This window comes from Ranitomeya imitator, chromosome 5 (genome assembly GCF_032444005.1).
Source record: "Ranitomeya imitator isolate aRanImi1 chromosome 5, aRanImi1.pri, whole genome shotgun sequence".
Taxonomy (NCBI): domain Eukaryota; kingdom Metazoa; phylum Chordata; class Amphibia; order Anura; family Dendrobatidae; genus Ranitomeya; species Ranitomeya imitator.
Window position 1 is genome coordinate 174,715,727 of NC_091286.1, and position 16,350 is coordinate 174,732,076.

At 42.0% G+C, this 16,350-nt stretch overlaps 1 protein-coding gene across 2 annotated transcripts in view; it reads right to left on the reverse strand.

The window, feature by feature from the left end:
- The window catches only part of GNPAT (glyceronephosphate O-acyltransferase), a 433,316-nt gene that overhangs the window by 86,403 nt on the left and 330,563 nt on the right, over positions 1-16,350 (reverse strand). For both annotated transcript variants that reach the window (XM_069769345.1, XM_069769344.1), the window contains one exon: positions 14,458-14,598. In XM_069769345.1, coding sequence (XP_069625446.1) covers positions 14,458-14,598 — 141 coding nt within the window. The remainder of the gene's footprint in view (positions 1-14,457; positions 14,599-16,350) is intronic.

Here is a 16,350-nt window from a genome sequence, read left to right on the forward strand (position 1 = left end):
ATGAGTTGTCCCAGGCCAAGGGTATAGATTGAGAAGAGAAGGGGTCCTAGGATAGAGCCTTGAGGGACACCAACAGAGAGGGCGAGATGAGGAGGTAGTATGGGAGTAGGAAATGCTAAGTGTGCGGTTGATAAGGTATGAGGAGGTCCAGGATAGGGTAAGGTATTTGACACCAAAGAAAGAGAGGATCTATAGTAGGAGGCAGTAGTCAACTGTGTCGAAAGCAGAGGACAGGTCAAGAAGGAGGAGTATAGAGAATTGTCTGTTAGCTTTGGCTGTAAGTCGTTAGTAAGTTGGTCAGGGCAGTCTCAGTGGAATGGTGGGGGGAAGCCAGATTGTAGGTTGTCGAAGAGCAAGTTAGATGCAAAATGAGAGGAAAGTTCAGCGTGGACATGCTGCTCAAGGCGTTTGGAAGCAAATAGAAGCAGAAATATGGGGTGATAGCTGGACATAGCGCTCGGGTCAAGGGATAGCTTTTTGAGGATAGCTGTGATTGTGGCATGTTTGAAAGCAGAGGGGAAGGTACCAGAAGATAGTAATAGGTTGAAGAGATGGCTTAGGGATGGGATCAGTGTGGTGGTGAGGTTGGGGAGGTGGTGGGATGGGGTCAAGTGCACAAGTGGTGAGGTGTGATTTGGAGAGGAGGTGAGCAAGCTCTTTTTCAGTGATTTTGGAGAGTGAAGTTATGGGGTTTTGGCATTGACCTAAAAAAGAAGGAATTTGTTCTGAGTGGCCAACTCGCTGTCCTGGGCATCTCCCTCATCGATCTCCCTGCCCCCCTGCGCCCCATAGTTTCTAATATCCTAGTGGCTGCTAGGCAATGTATCGCGAAGCATTGGAAGACCTCCGTTTCCCCCTCCAGAGCAGAGCTGATTTCCAGGATTGATTTACATTTTTGTTATGAGGTCATAATGGCAGGGGGTCTATCGAAAAGAGCTAAGGTCCTCTCGTGGTGGGACCCTTGGACGTCCTCGCCATTTGTATCTCAGTCTGCCCTTTCCCTTATTTAAACTGTTTGCTCCTACAATTCTGCTCTTGTTTTTTGTTTTTTTTTTTTTGTTTTTTTTTTCTATCCTCTATGTGACACTGTATTTATGTATTTTGTATTGATTACATTGTGGTCCTTAATACGGTATGCATTGGATTTTTCCCCTGATCCCCCCTTCCCTCCCCCCCACCTTCCCTTTTCATTCTGATATGTTGTTTATTGTGAAAAATGTTCAATAAATACTGATTGGTTAAAAAAAAAAAAAAAAAGAAGGAATGTCCAGCTTCACCGAATCCGTGAAAAATAATTTTCTTTATTCACAAACTTTAAACATGGAGGATACAGACTTCAGCACGAACCATATGGGTAAGAATCTCAATGTGTTTTTGGAGACTAAGCTCCCATGCTCATGACATTCCAAAAAACCCATGTGTCCCACTTAAATACCCTGAACCAGAAAACACAGGTGGGGTGAATAATTAACATAACTAGTTTAAAAAGTGGGCGTAAGATAAGCAGACATAAAAAGTTCCATAACACAGTGATCCATTAGAACAACATACATATACAACAAAACCAAAATATTATCAACAATTAAACAGATTAAAAAGATGTATACAATGAAATCATATACAAAATACACAGATAAAATTTATTATTATAAATTGAAAAATTATGCCTACAATTATTGATAACTAATTACTTTAAACGTTAAACATGCAGCATAAGGTATGAAAAATAAATAAATAAATAAATAAAAAACAAACACATTTTTATTGAAACTTAGTACCAAAGGCAAAACCAAAATAATTAGTGTCACAGACAAAAGACGCAACAAGTGTGCTTGTGGCACTAAAATGGCAAGTAAATGTATGTTTTGCCACGAGCCAATCTTATTAATGAACTAAATCAGTACAAAGATTTAATTGTTATCAAAAAATGAGAAAAAAACACAAACTATTTTGAGATTTAGAACTGACAGTAGAAGAAAGCACAAGAAGTTAAGGTATGTTAAGGCCCCTTCACATTAAGCGACGCTGCAGCGATACCGACAACGATCCGGATCGCTGCAGCGTCGCTGTTTGGTCGCTGGAGAGCTGTCACACAGACAGCTCTCCAGCGACCAACGATGCCGGTAACCAGGGTAAACATCGGGTAACTAAGCGCAGGGCCGCGCTTAGTAACCCGATGTTTACCCTGGTTACCATCCTAAAAGTAAAAAAAAACAAACACTAGATACTTACCTACCGCTGTCTGTCCTCCAGCGCTGCGCTCTGCTTCTCTGCTCTCCTCCTGTACTGGCTGGGAGCCGGAAAGCAGAGCGGTGACGTCACCGCTCTGCTTTCCGGCTCACAGCCAGTACAGGAGGAGTGCAGAGCACAGCGCTGGAGGACAGACGGCGTTAGGTAAGTATGTACTGTTTGTTTTTTTTTACTTTTAGCATGGTAACCAGGGTAAACATCGGGTTACTAAGCGTGGCCCTGCGCTTAGTTACCCGATGTTTACCCTGGTTACCAGTGAAGACATCGCTGGATCGGTGTCACACACGCCGATCCAGCGATGTCTCCAGGGAGTCCAGCGACGAAATAAAGTTCTGGACTTTATTCAGCGACCAACGATCTCCCAGCAGGGGCCTGATCGTTGGTCGCTGTCACACATAACGATTTCATTAACGATATCGTTGCTACGTCACAAATAGCAACGATATCGTTAACAATATCGTTATGTGTGAAGGTACCTTTAGGCTGCATGATGTTATCAGATCATTGCGGCAGGGATTAGCACAAAGACTCTATGCAAACAAGATGAATTAAGGTACCTTCACACTGAGCAACTTTAGAACGATAACGATAGCGATCCGTGACGTTGCAGCGTCCTGGATAGCGATATCGTTGTGTTTGACACGCAGCAGCGATCAGGATCCTGCTGTGACATCGCTGGTCGGAGCTGAAAGTCTGGAACTTTATTTCGTCGCTGCATCACCCGCTGACATCGCTGAATCGGCGTGTGTGACGCCGATCTAGCGATGTGTTCACTTGTAACCAGGGTAAACATCGGGTTACTAAGCGCAGGGCCGCACTTAGTAACCCAATATTTACCCTGGTTACCATTGTAAATAAAAAAAAAAACACTACATACTTACATTCCGGTGTCTGTCGCGTCCCCCGGCGTCAGCTTCCCTGCACTGTGTCAGCGCCGGCCGGCCGTAAAGCAGAGCACAGCGGTGAGGTCACCGCTCTGCTTTACGGCCGGTGCTTACACCGGAATGTAAGTATGTAGTGTTTTTTTTTTTTTTACCCTGGTTACCCGGGGACTTCGGCATCGTTGGTCGCTGGAGAGCTGTCTGTGTGACAACTCTCCAGCGACCACACAACGACTAAACAGCGACGCTGCAGCGATCGGCATCGTTGTTTTTATCGCTGCAGCGTCGCTAAATGTGACGGTACCTTTAGTGCACATAACACAGTACCAATAGTTGCTGATCAACAAAAGAAGGGAGAGATAAGAGCCGGAAAACTCCTGCTCCTAAGAACAGCCACAAATTAGCCGCAAGAGAGAGGAATTGAGAAAACTAGTAATAAGAGTAAAAAAAACCTATTTAACCCATTGTTACATGTGTGGATACAATTGATAAGATAAAACTGAAAAAAAATGAACCAACAATGTGTAGCTGAATGTGAGTATTTAACAAGAACAAGGAATTCATTAATAGATAAATAAAGTCGCAAAAGAGAAAACACGGCATGTGTGAAGCCAATGCTACAGTGTTGAGCACCCATAATAAGTGCTTATCAAGAACAAAAAGTTTGTGAATAGAAAAACTGCAACAAAAAAAGCAGCATGTATATTGATGAAGAGTGGTATACAAAGGGGTTGTGGTGGTCGGACAATAAAGACTTGCCTTGTTTGGTCTATCTTGTTCTTGAAGTGCATGGCAAAGTCCTCGGCAGACATTAGGGAAGTTGGAGGGGGCAGTGGTGGGCAGAGGAGGGAGTTAAAAGCGGTGAACAACTGTTTGGGGTTGTGGGATAAGGAAGATATGAGGGATGTAAAGTAGGCCTGTTCAGCAGAGGTGAGAGCTGATCTGAATGCGAGTGTTGCTTGATTGAATGTGGTGACGTCATCTTGCAAATGCATTTTCTTCCAACGCCACTCTGCAATTCTGGATACTTGCCGAAGCTCTTTAGTGATGTTATTGTGCCATGGTTGTCTATTGATTTGTCGCAGTCTGCTATGCATGAGAGGGGCGGCCGAGTCGATAGCTGATGCAAGAGTGACATTGTAGAAACCAGTCGCAGTGTCTGTGTTGTGGAGTGAAGATATGGAGGATAGCGGTAGAATAGCGTCAGAGTGTATGCAGGTTTCTAGATGTGCGAGGATTCTGCGGGGGTGCGCAATTTGGTGGACATGGGTGACAGGTGAGGAGGACAGTGTTGTGAACGTGAGTAGATGGTGGTCAGATAGAGGGAGAGGTTGTGAAGTTAGATAGGGAGCAGAGATGGGTGAAGACCAGGTCTAATGTATGTCCATCTGTGTGGGTGGCTGAGGAGGACCACTGAGAAAGTCCAAAAGATAAAGTGGGCGACAGCAGTTTGTAGGCTGCTGACTGGTGGGTGTCAATGGAGATGTTGAAGTCACCCATGAAGATAATGGGAATGTCACCAGAGAGAAAGTGAAGAAGCCAGGTGGAGAACTGGTCAATAAAGACAGAGGTGGGGCCTTGAGGTCGGTATATGACGGCCACTTGGAGGTTGGAGGGAGAGTAGATGCAGACTGGACTTCAAAAGAGGGGAGGATAAGGGAGGGAAGAGGTGGGATTGGGTTTAAGGTACAGTTGGAAGAAAGGAGAAAGCCTACTCCTCCACCATGTCTGTTGCCAGGGCGAGGAGTGTGGGTGAAGTGGGGCCCGACCTAACTTAGCACAGCAGGGAAGGCTGTGTCGGAGGGTGTCGGCCATGTATTACTGAGGCCCAGGAAGGAAAAAGTGCGAGAGGTAAAGTTGTCGTGAATCACATGGAGTTTATTGCAGACGGAGCGGGCATTCTAGAGTGATCCAGAGAGAGAGAGAGAGAGCAGGGTGGTGGGTGTCAAGGGCATGAGTTTGAAGTAGGTGAGATTTCGGGTGTTTATATTGGGTTGGGAGTGATAGGAGGGGGAAATAATGGGAGGTATTAACTGTGGTGGTCCAGGATTGGGAGGTATGTAGCCAGCAGTGAGGAGAAGCACAGAGAAAGCAGGTAGGAGAAGGAGAGTGGGTGGCTTGTTTTATGTTTTAGTAGGAGAGATGTGATGTTGAGGAGGAGGTCTGTGTAGGTCTATGTATCATCGAACACTGAAGATCATCAAGAAGTGGCTTAAATTTGGTACAATAGTGAAATTACCTAGAAATGGACGTCCCTCAAACAAATATACAAACTGGACATCCCTTAAACAAACGTAAAGAAACATTATGGTTAGGGACCATCCATATTAAAAGGTTACCTTGATGTGGTTGGCTGGCTTTTGTTCTCTGACTGAAAAATGCTAACTAAGTACCATTTACGTTTTCAATGTTTCTAGTTATTTTGGAGTTCATGTACTCATTAGTCGCAGTGTGCGGACACATCATGTACATATATGTTAGTATATTGGCCACATAGAATATTTGTGCAATATTGTGCAGCTCCTATTTTTTCTGGGCCACACCAAGGCCCAGCACCATTATCCACCCATCTTTCCCATATAAGGTTTTAAGTTCGACCTATGCCTGGTTTCATTTTCACTCCCTATTTACATGAGGCTGTTTTGGCACATGGAAAGGTTGGACATTTAGTGGCTAGGGACCATCCATAGTAAAAGGAACAGTTTAATGTGGTTGGATGGCTTTTGCGCTCTTTGATCAAAAACCGCTAACTGACTTTTACATTTTTAACATTTGTGGCAATACTGGAGTTCATGTATTCATTAGTCGCAGTGTGCTCATTGGGCATGTATGTTCACAGGTCCTATTCAGGATGCATATAAAAGTGTCCCATTTGCTTCGGGTACTTAATTTTACTTCTCAGGATATTTCGGAAAATTGTGCAATTTTTTTTCCTTTTTAGCAAAGCTTGGATTTTTTTTTCACCACTTAGATAAAACACAACCTAGACATGTTTGGTATTTATGAACTCGTAATAACGTGGAGAATCATAATGGCAGGTCAGCTTTAGCATTTAGTGAACCTAGCAAAAAAGCCAAACAAAAAACAAGTGTGGCTTTGCACTTTTTTGCAATTTCAAGACACTTGGAATTTTTTTCCTGTTTTCTAGTACACGACATGCTAAAACCAATGGTGTCGTTCAAAAGTACAACTCGTCTGGCAAAAAATAAGCCCTCACATGGCCATACTGACGGAAAAATAAAAAAGTTATGGCTCTGGGAAGGAGGGGAGTGAAAAATGAAAAACGATCCGGTCATGAAGGGGTTAAGGACATTCCACCTACCTCTAACTTTGTCATTGGTGCCGATGTTTACCATAGTCACTGGTTTCTCACCAGCTCCTCCCAATGATGTGTCAACCCAATGAGCGATGTGCTGAACTCAAGCACCAGGAAGACAACACATCCTTCAACGATCCCACTCTTTGTGACAGAGTCCCCCACTACCAGCCCCTTTCAAGGTTATCCCGCACTCCTATTCCCCTCCTCACTGGAGCAGAGGACATGCCTTGCTGCAGGCAGTACTTCTCCTGTGCTGACACCCCCTCATCTGCCAATTCATTTTTAGGGGGTGCCAGATCAGGACTAGTCTCCCTGGCACTTTTTCCTCTACTCCACCTTCCAAGAGTAACTTCACACTGGGCGTTTTTGGCATCTTGGCACTGTCCAGGTTGAAAACTATTTATCCCCCAGACATGGATTACGGCTTGGGACAGAGAACGATGGAGAGTTATGGTATATTGTTGTTTTTTATTTTTATTATTACAGGAGAACAAGGGTTTTGGTGGAATTAGGCGAGGTTGTAAGTATAGTCCGGTTCACTATGTATTGATTTAGGCCTTCGCCGGATTTTTTTGGAGAGTCTGAAAACTATACATTTTTGGAAAGGTTATAGTATAAGCAATACGAAAAACAATGTTTCCATTTGCCCCGAGTCCCACGTGACCGCCATATTGGATTTTACAAAATGGCTGACGTAAAACCAATTTTCGTTAATATCTCAGCTTATAAATAACATAAAAATAAAATTTGACAGCTAAACATACATTTTAGGGCTAAGAAATGCAATATTACTAGTTGCAGATGTGTTTTAGATATTTACTACAGCAGTTTTTTATAATTAATTAGTATTGACATAATAATACATAATGACAGGAATCACATGTTTTTTTTTTCTTTTATTACAGGAGTTGAACATGACAGACAAACCACAAGCTACTGAAGTCACTTGTGAAGGTGAGGCACCTATCAACTGGAAGCTATGTATGCTCTGTCAGTCTTCCAATGGCAATGAGAAGTTGGTGCAAAATCCTCGGATACAGTCTTACCAGCGCGTTTTGGACATAGTAGCAGAGAGGGCAAGTTTACAAGATGGCAACTATGTTGATATCCATCGACGGATTAGCAACAGGAAAGACACAATCGCTACACATCAGGCAGTCTACCATCGAAGTTGTTACACAAATGCAATTAACAACGACCAAATACAACGAGCCCGGGACCGTTATGCACATGCATTAGCTACTGGTAGCCACATTACCAAGAAACGAGGATTAAAAAGAGGACGTGCTGAAATGGACGAATCAGGTTCATTAACATCTGACTCTTCATCACCATTCACGAGGTCACATACATGGCCACTGGATAAGGAAAAATGTTTCTTTTGTCAGAACGATGAGAATGAGAAGCTTTATAATGTGAGGACAGTCAACGCAGGGAAATCGTTGAAACAAGCTATTGAAACATCAGATAATTTAACACTGAAAACAAGACTGAACACATGCATTGCACCAGGGGATGCACATTCTATTGACGTCCGGTACCACAAAAGCTGTTGGACAAAGCATGTTTTTCATGGACAACGAGAACGTAGTACCAACAGAACAGACCACAAAGAACCCTTATTACAACGTGCAAGTCTGCTAGAGTTGATAAACCTAGTGGATATTCAAACACAGAACCAATCATATCTATCTATACAAGATATCGAAACCACTTATTTGAATATGCTTGGTATAGAAGGCGTGGAAAATCACAAACCTACATTCACTAGAAAGTGGCTCAAAGAAATTATAATGAATGCCTTGCCACATCTGAAATCCTGTCTTTCAAAAAACAGAAGGGAATCAGCAGTTCTTTATTCACCAGAAGCCTGTGAGGAAATCATGGTTAATTCTGCAATGGAATGTCGTAGTGATGATGCAGACAACATGCAGACAATCTACAAAGCAGCACAGTTAATTAGGAAAAGCATTGCTAATTTTACAACGGAAGTCAATGATAAAAACACCATAACGGTCACTAGTGACATAAACGACGTTCCAGCAGAATTATATTCCGCTATCCGTTGGATCATAACAGGGCCGATTGACAGCCTTGAAACTCAAAGAAGGACCAAAATTGTTGACCGAGCAGCACTCACTATGAGTCAGAACATCATGTATGAATTCAAATCAAAAGCTTTCGACTGAAAAAGAAGTGAGCAAAACTATGTTGTCAACTCTTGCTACCTTCGTATGTTTTGCTTACTCTCCAAAAGGCATTTTTATTAAGAATATTCCCGAACTGCGATGGCATCTATTTTGCAAGCATATGGCAGAAAGTGACAGGTTACCTCCTACACTCGGAGCTCTAAAACAACATGTCCTCAGAGTCCATATCCAAGCCAGAGTGTGGGGACAAGCTAACATTGCTTTGCAGGATTCTCAGCTGGATCCCGAGAAGAATGGCTATCACAAAGGGTTGGATGGACAGTTGAAACCAACCATGACAGATGTTCTTCCAGCTCCAAAAGCAATAATCGAGATGATTAGTTGTCAATGCAAACATGACTGTTCTTCTTCAAGGTGTTCGTGCCGAAAAAATAACTTATCCTGTACCGATCTTTGTCAGTGTGACAGCGAGTGTATGAATGACGAGGACACTCAGACCAAATATGAAACTGATGATGACAGTGATGGTGGCGATATGTAAAGACACTCTGGTTGTTCAAAAGTTAAAAACATTAACTCTCTGCTTTTCGAGTTCGAAAATTTGTTCAAATATAAACCGATACAATTTGTAGTCGTATATAGAGTATTTATTTGGATACCACTGCATTTTCTTAGTACTCAAAATGTATGTTTAGCTGTCAAAATTTAAGTTTTACGTTACTTACAAGCTGAGATATTAACAAAAATCGATGTAAATCAGCCATTTTGTAAAATCCAAGATGGCGGCCACTTAGGACTCGGGGCAAATGGAAACATTGTTTTTCTTATTGCTTATACCATAGCCTTTCCAAAAATGTACATATTTGAAACTCTCCAGAAAATTCCGGCGAAATTACATAGTGAACCGGGCTAGTATGGTTTAATTGAGATTATTAAAGAAGTCTGTGTCATTTTATCAATTAAAGGACTTTTTACTGGGTGTCTGTGTTTTCATACAATATGACTATGGGGTTAGTAATGGGGGCGTCTTATAAACGTCTCACCATTACTAACCTTGGGGCTGGATGTCACCTGACAATACAAAGGTAACACATCAACCCCCTCAACTATCACCCCACTTGCCACCGCTACAGGGCAAGTGGGAATAGTGAGGCTATGTGCCAGAATTGGCTCATCTAATAGAGGTGTCTTTTCCAGGCAGTTGCGGGATGCTATTTTTAGGCTGGGGGGTCAATATCCATGGCCCCTTACCAGCCTGAGAATACCAGCCCCCAGCTGTCTGGTTAAGCAAGGCTGGTTGTCAAAAATGGGGAAGACCCCACGCCGTTTTAAAAAATTATTTATTTAAATAATTAAAAAATACGGCGTGGGGACCCCTTTCTTTTCTTGATAACCAGCTTTCCTGTAGCTGACAGCTGAGGGTTGCAGCCCGCAGGTGTGAGTTTTGCCTGGCTTGTTATCAAAAATAGGGAGGAACCCACACAGGTTTTTTTTAATTATTTATTTACAGCGCAGGAGCGGCTGATGAATACACCCCATCATCCGCTCCTGCTCTCATTGTTATTAGCGGCACCAAGTGTTGGATGAAGGGATCAGTAGTCCCATCAGCTGACACCAGTGACTGGAGGTAAACTTTATATCTCTGATCACAGCTGAGCGCTCACGCTGTCTTTTAACAGCATGGGAACCGCGGCTCTTTGACCGGCGGGGATGATTTCACTGCTGATCAGAAGCACTGTATTGTCAGGCCCCCAATTCAAATGAATAGGGTTTGGGTCTGCTCTGCTGGATGACAATCTGTATGGACGCATCATGCAACCTGCCATTTAGAGGTAGCAGAGCTGAGTGAGTCCATCTTTCCTTGATTTTTCTGCAGCAAATACGCTGCAAAATAAAAGTCAACCTGTGTATTTGCAGTGTTTTTTCACTATCCAAACGCTGAAAGAAGTGACATGCTCTATGTCAAAAAACGCTGCAAAGCACAAAATCCTGATGACAAAAAAAAACCAATGTGTGTGCATGACATTTCTGAAATCTCATAGGCTTTGCTGGTACTGTAAAAAGCAGCTTAAAATTAACATAAAAAGCAGCCAAAAAAATGTAGCAAAAACGCCCGTGTGCACATACTCTAACAGTCACCTACCTAGCTGCCTCACTGACCTGAAGCTCCATGCTACGATTCTTCCCACACACTTTTCCCAATGAGCAGTAACTCCTTTCCAGCTGCTCACTTAGTTTCAGTACTTGGGCTTCCAAATGTAAAACGTGCACACAGCTCGCACAGCCGTATTCACCCTCACATGGCTGATCTGACTGTGACAAGATACAGTTGTTCTCAAAAGTTTACAAACCCAGGTAGAATTTTTGCATTCTTTGCCGTTTTTCAGAGAATATGAATGATAACACCAAAAGTTTTCTCCATTCATGGCTATTGCTTGGGTGAGGCCATTTATTGTCAAACTACTGTGTTTTCTCTTTTTAAATCAGAATGACAACCCAAAACATCCAAATGACCCTGATCAAAAGTTCACATACCCTGGTGATTTTAACCTGATAGCATGCACAGATGTTGACACAAATGCGTTTGAATGGCTACTAAAGGTAACATCCTCACCTGTGACCTGTTTGCTTGTAATCAGTGTGTGCATAAAAGCTGAGTGAGTTTCTGGGATCCAGATAGACTCTTGCATCTTTCATCCAGCCACTGATGTTTCTGGATTGTGAGTCATGGGGAAAGCAAAAGAATTGTCAACAGATCTACGGGAAAAGGTAGCTGAACTGTTTAAAACAGGAAAGGGATGCAAAAAGATATCCAAAAAATTGATAATGCCAGTCAGTAGCGTTCAAACTGTGAATAACAAATGGAAAATCAGGGCCTCTAAAAACAAAACTACGGTCAGGTAGACCAACAAAAATGTCATCCACAACTGCCAGGAAAATTGTGCGGCATGCAAAGAAAAACCCACAAATAACATGAGCTGAAATACTGGATTCTCTGAAAACTAGCGGTGTTGCTGTTTCAAGATGCACAATAAGGAGGCACTTGAAGAAAAATGTGCTGCATGGTCAAGTCGCCAGAAGAAAGCTATTACTGCGCGAATGCCACAAAGTATCTCACCTACAATACGCATAATAGCACAGAGCCAAGCCTCAAAACTTCTAGAACAAGGTAGTTTGGAGTGATGAGACCAAAATTTAACTTTTTGGCCACAACCATAAACATCACATTTGGAGAGAGGTCAACAAGGCCTATGATAAAAGGAACAACATTCCTACTGTAAAGCACTGAGGTGGATTTCTGATGTTTTGGAGATGTGTGGGCTACAAAGGCACAGGAAACTTGGTCAAAATTGAAGGAAAGATGAATGCAGCACGTTATCAGCAAATAATGGATGCAAAATTATACTCATCAGCCCGGAAGCTGCGCATGGGACGTACCAACATGACAAAGATCCAAAATACAAGGCCAAGTTGACCTGTCATTGGCTACAGCAGAACAAAGTGACGTTCTGGAGTGGCCATCTCAGTCTCCCGACCTCAATATCATTGAGCCACTCTGGGGAGATCTCAAGCGTGCTGTTCATGCTAGACAGCCCAGGAATTTACAGGAACTGGAGGCTTTTTGCCAAGAAGAGTGGGCAGGTTTACCATCTGAGAAAATAAAGAACCTCATCCACAACTACCACAAAAGACTTCAAGCTGTCATTGATGTTAGAGGGGGCAATACACGGTATTAAGAAATGGGGTATATGATCTTTTGATCAGGGTCATTTGGATGTTTTGGGTTGTCATTATGATTTAAAAAGAGAAAACACAGTAGTTTGACCATAAATAGCTTCACCCAACCACTAACCACGAGTGGAGAAAGTGTTTTGGTGTTATCATTCATATTGTCTGAAAAAAGGCCAAGAAAGCAAAAATTCTGCCGGGGTATGTAAAACTTTGAGCACAACTGTAGATAGCATTATCAATCATAGAGCACATATTACTAATGGGGATTTCCAACCACACTAAACCACTCGTCACCCCATTTAGACTCGCTATTACAGATGATTTATATACTCTAAAATGTAAAGTGCTGTGGAATATGTTGGCGCTATAGAAATATTTTTTTTTTATTATTATACAGTTTTTCCCTTATCTGCAACACTACCTGCAATGTCTGCAAAGAGGTACCTCATCAAAGTTGTACCGTATTTTTCTGACCATAAGACACACTTTTTTTTCCTCCAAATTTGAGAGGAAAGTGTGGGTGCGTCTTATGGTAGGGATGTAACGTGGGGAGGGGGCAGCAGCGAGTGGGAATGCACTGGGAGGCAGGAGGCAGAAAAATGTCCCTGCTGGGCTTCAGGAATCAGCCCTGGGGAAACCACATGGTCCCGATCATTAAAGTGCAGTGATTATTCATTAGCTGCTTCCCCGCCCACCTGTCAGCTGAGCAGCAAATGAATACTCCTTCACAGGGACACACATGGTTTCCCCAGCCTGGATTCCTGCAGCAGCTGGGGAGATCTGTGTGTCTGGTGGAGGAGGTAGCAGCAGGGGCCAGAGGGGACAAGATCGCTGTGTACCTGCCTGCCGGGGCTCTGCTGGATGCTGAGTGCTCCAGCACAAGGACCTGTGTGATGTCATGAAGAGGGCAGGCTGGAGCATCACATGGCAGCACAGAGCCCTCCCTCTTCTGATGTCATCACAGGTCCTGCAGACTCCACACTACAATCTGCAAGCTTATCCCTGTGCTGTGGAGAGGCAACAAGAGGGAGCGCTTTGTGGTGTCATGGGATGGGATGCTCCAGCATTTTACCTCACCACAGTGTGGCTGGCTGCCACAATTAAAAGGTTAGTCACTACAACACACAATAAAGCACTCTGCCACTTCTGTGGTGAACTATAACTCACAGCATGCCATAGGTTCTGTAGGACATGCTGGGAGTTATAGTTCTCCCAATGGGATCTCAAAGCAGCACTCCAATGTTATTTTTCAGTGCTGGAGTGGTACTTTCAATATTAGCCCTGTGCCCCCATTCTTATACTCACCCTCCAGCATCTTCATACAGTACTTTACAGACACCACACTGGTCCCGCAGCACAGTCTTCTACCCGCAGCTTCCAACATAATAACATACTATTATATATAATAACACCACATATAATAGTATGTTTATGTTATTAAATATTTTACCACCTTTTTTGCTTCAAATATTTTTTTCCCTATTTTCCACCTCTAAAACCTGGGTGCGTCTTATAGTCCGGTGTGTCTTATAGTCCGAAAAATACGGTATTTTAAGGATGTGGATATTTATGCAATCATATTTTTTTTTTTTTTTCTTCCTGTAAAGATTTCAGTTTGTTTTTTAATTGAATTGTACAGATTAAAGGCAAAATTAAAAGGTGGAAACATTTCTGCAATGATTCTTCTTGATATGACTTTTTTTTACATGACAAAAATCTGGTCTCTACACCTGGTATTTTATCAGGTATATAGACTTTTCCTATCCACTGTACATTCACTATTGGAATGTAATCTAGATGAGTAAAGTGTTCTAATATTGAAGTATTAACTCCTTACTGCCACAGTTGGGAGAGCAATAACTTTAATATTTTTCAATACATGTACCTTGTTTATTTAAACATTTTGTAGGGCTAAGTTGCAGTTTTAATAAACAATACTTTAGAATATTCAATATATTACCTTTTTCATATGTTTTAGCAAAAGAAAATAAAAACATAAATATGCATTGCTATGCTAATTAAAACCACTAAAATAGACATATACCAAATAATTAGTTGGGTAAAAACTACGTTCTGATACATTGTAAAAATAAAAAAATAATATTGTACAATGTAGTAAACATACCTGGTAGCCTTCCAAGAAAGGCTGGAACATGTTAAATAAGAACATGGCCGTGTTCTCCCCATGCTTAGTAATGACTATGTCATGTGGTGTCAGATGAACTACATCACACTTTGACAGCAGGAAACTGCCTTCCTCAAAATCCTGTAACACAAAAAAGGCCTTTAAGGAGCATAAATTGTGTGACTTACATGGAACGCAGCAAAGAAGCTGTCAGGCAATAAGGTACACAGACTTGTGATTATAAAGAATCACTCCAGGCAAAACATATACATTAGTGCAGGGTCTGAGGGGGTCACATATGACACAGAGAATAAAGGTCTAAAAAGGAATGTTTCTCCTTGTGGAGAGTGCCAAGACTTCTAGGTAAAGCAATACTCATCTGAGAAAATAAATATGCTAACAGTATTCAGGAGAGGTAGACGATGGGAACTCTAATGCCATCTATTTGGGTTGTCAATCTACAAGTGAATATTAACCCTTGAATGTGGGGCATTGCGACATGATTTGAGATAAAAAGCCAAATCAGAAACTAATGTACATTTGTAGAGCTGTTTTGGAGTCTGTTGTTTTTCATCAGTGACAAGTTTGGCTTTTTATCCTAAGCCATGTGGCAATGGCCAGTAAACAGTCCATTTTGACTTTTAGGATTGCTACCCTCAATGGGTGGCACTAGAGTTCTTGTCCTCTTACTCTGTGAAGAGAATACATTCATATTTACAGAGAATTATAAAACACCACAGAGAGAATCCCTTTACCTTGCACTGACTCCTATGTCATGGCTATAGTGTTCCTTTAACTATTAAAGATACAGTCATTTTTAAAGGAATTTCCCACCCTGCACCTTACACAAAACATGAAAAAATAAATATTTAGTTTTCTTTCACAAAAATTGTCCTTTAGACCTATTTTTTTTTTTACATTTGTAAGTGTAACAAGAGAAAATGGACATTACATTTTGTTATGCAATTTCTGCTGAGTGCGCAGATACCCAAAATCTGGAGTAAAACAACTGGCGCAAGGCAGGGCTTGGAAGGAAAGGAGCGCCATTTGACTTTTTGAATGTAAAATATGATGGAATAATTAGTGGCTGCCATGTTGCGTTTGGAGAGCTCCTGGTGTGCCTGAACAGTGGAAACCCCCCACAAGTGATCCCATTTTGGAAACTAGACCCCTAGAAATTGCTCCATACAATTTGTTGTGCCGATACCCCATATGTGGGGGAATACTACTGTTTGGGTGCACGGCAGGGCTTGGAAGGGAAGGAGCGCCGTTTGACTTTTTCAATGCAAAATTTGATGGAATTAATTAGCGGACGCCATGTCGCGTTTGAAGAGCTCATGATGTGCCTAAACAGTGGAAATCAAAAAAAGTGACACCATTTTGAAAACTAGACCCCTTTGGGACCTTATCTAGATGTGGATTGAGCACCTTAAACCCCCAGGTGCTTCATACACGTTTATAACATTAAGCTGTGAAAATAAAAAAAAATCACTTTTTTCCCACAAAAATCTTTTTTAGCTACAAATTTAGTATTTTCACAAGGACAAAAGGAAAAAATGGACCTCAAAGTTTGTTGTGCAATTTCTCCTGAGTTCACCAATACCCCATATGTGGTTGAAAACTACTTTTGAAGCATAGTGCAAAGCTCAGAAGGGAAGTAGCGCCATATTACAGTGCAGATTTTGCTGCACTTGTTTGAGGGGGCCATGTTACATTGACAGAGCTCCTGAGGAGCCACAACAGCAGAACTCCCCTATAGGTGATCCTATTTTATCAATTTAGCCCTTAACCCCTAGAGCTTTTTTCAGCTTTGCATTTTCGTTTTTCACTCCCATCCTTCCCAGGGCCATAATTTTTTTATTTTTCCGTCAATATGGCCATGTGAGGGCTTAT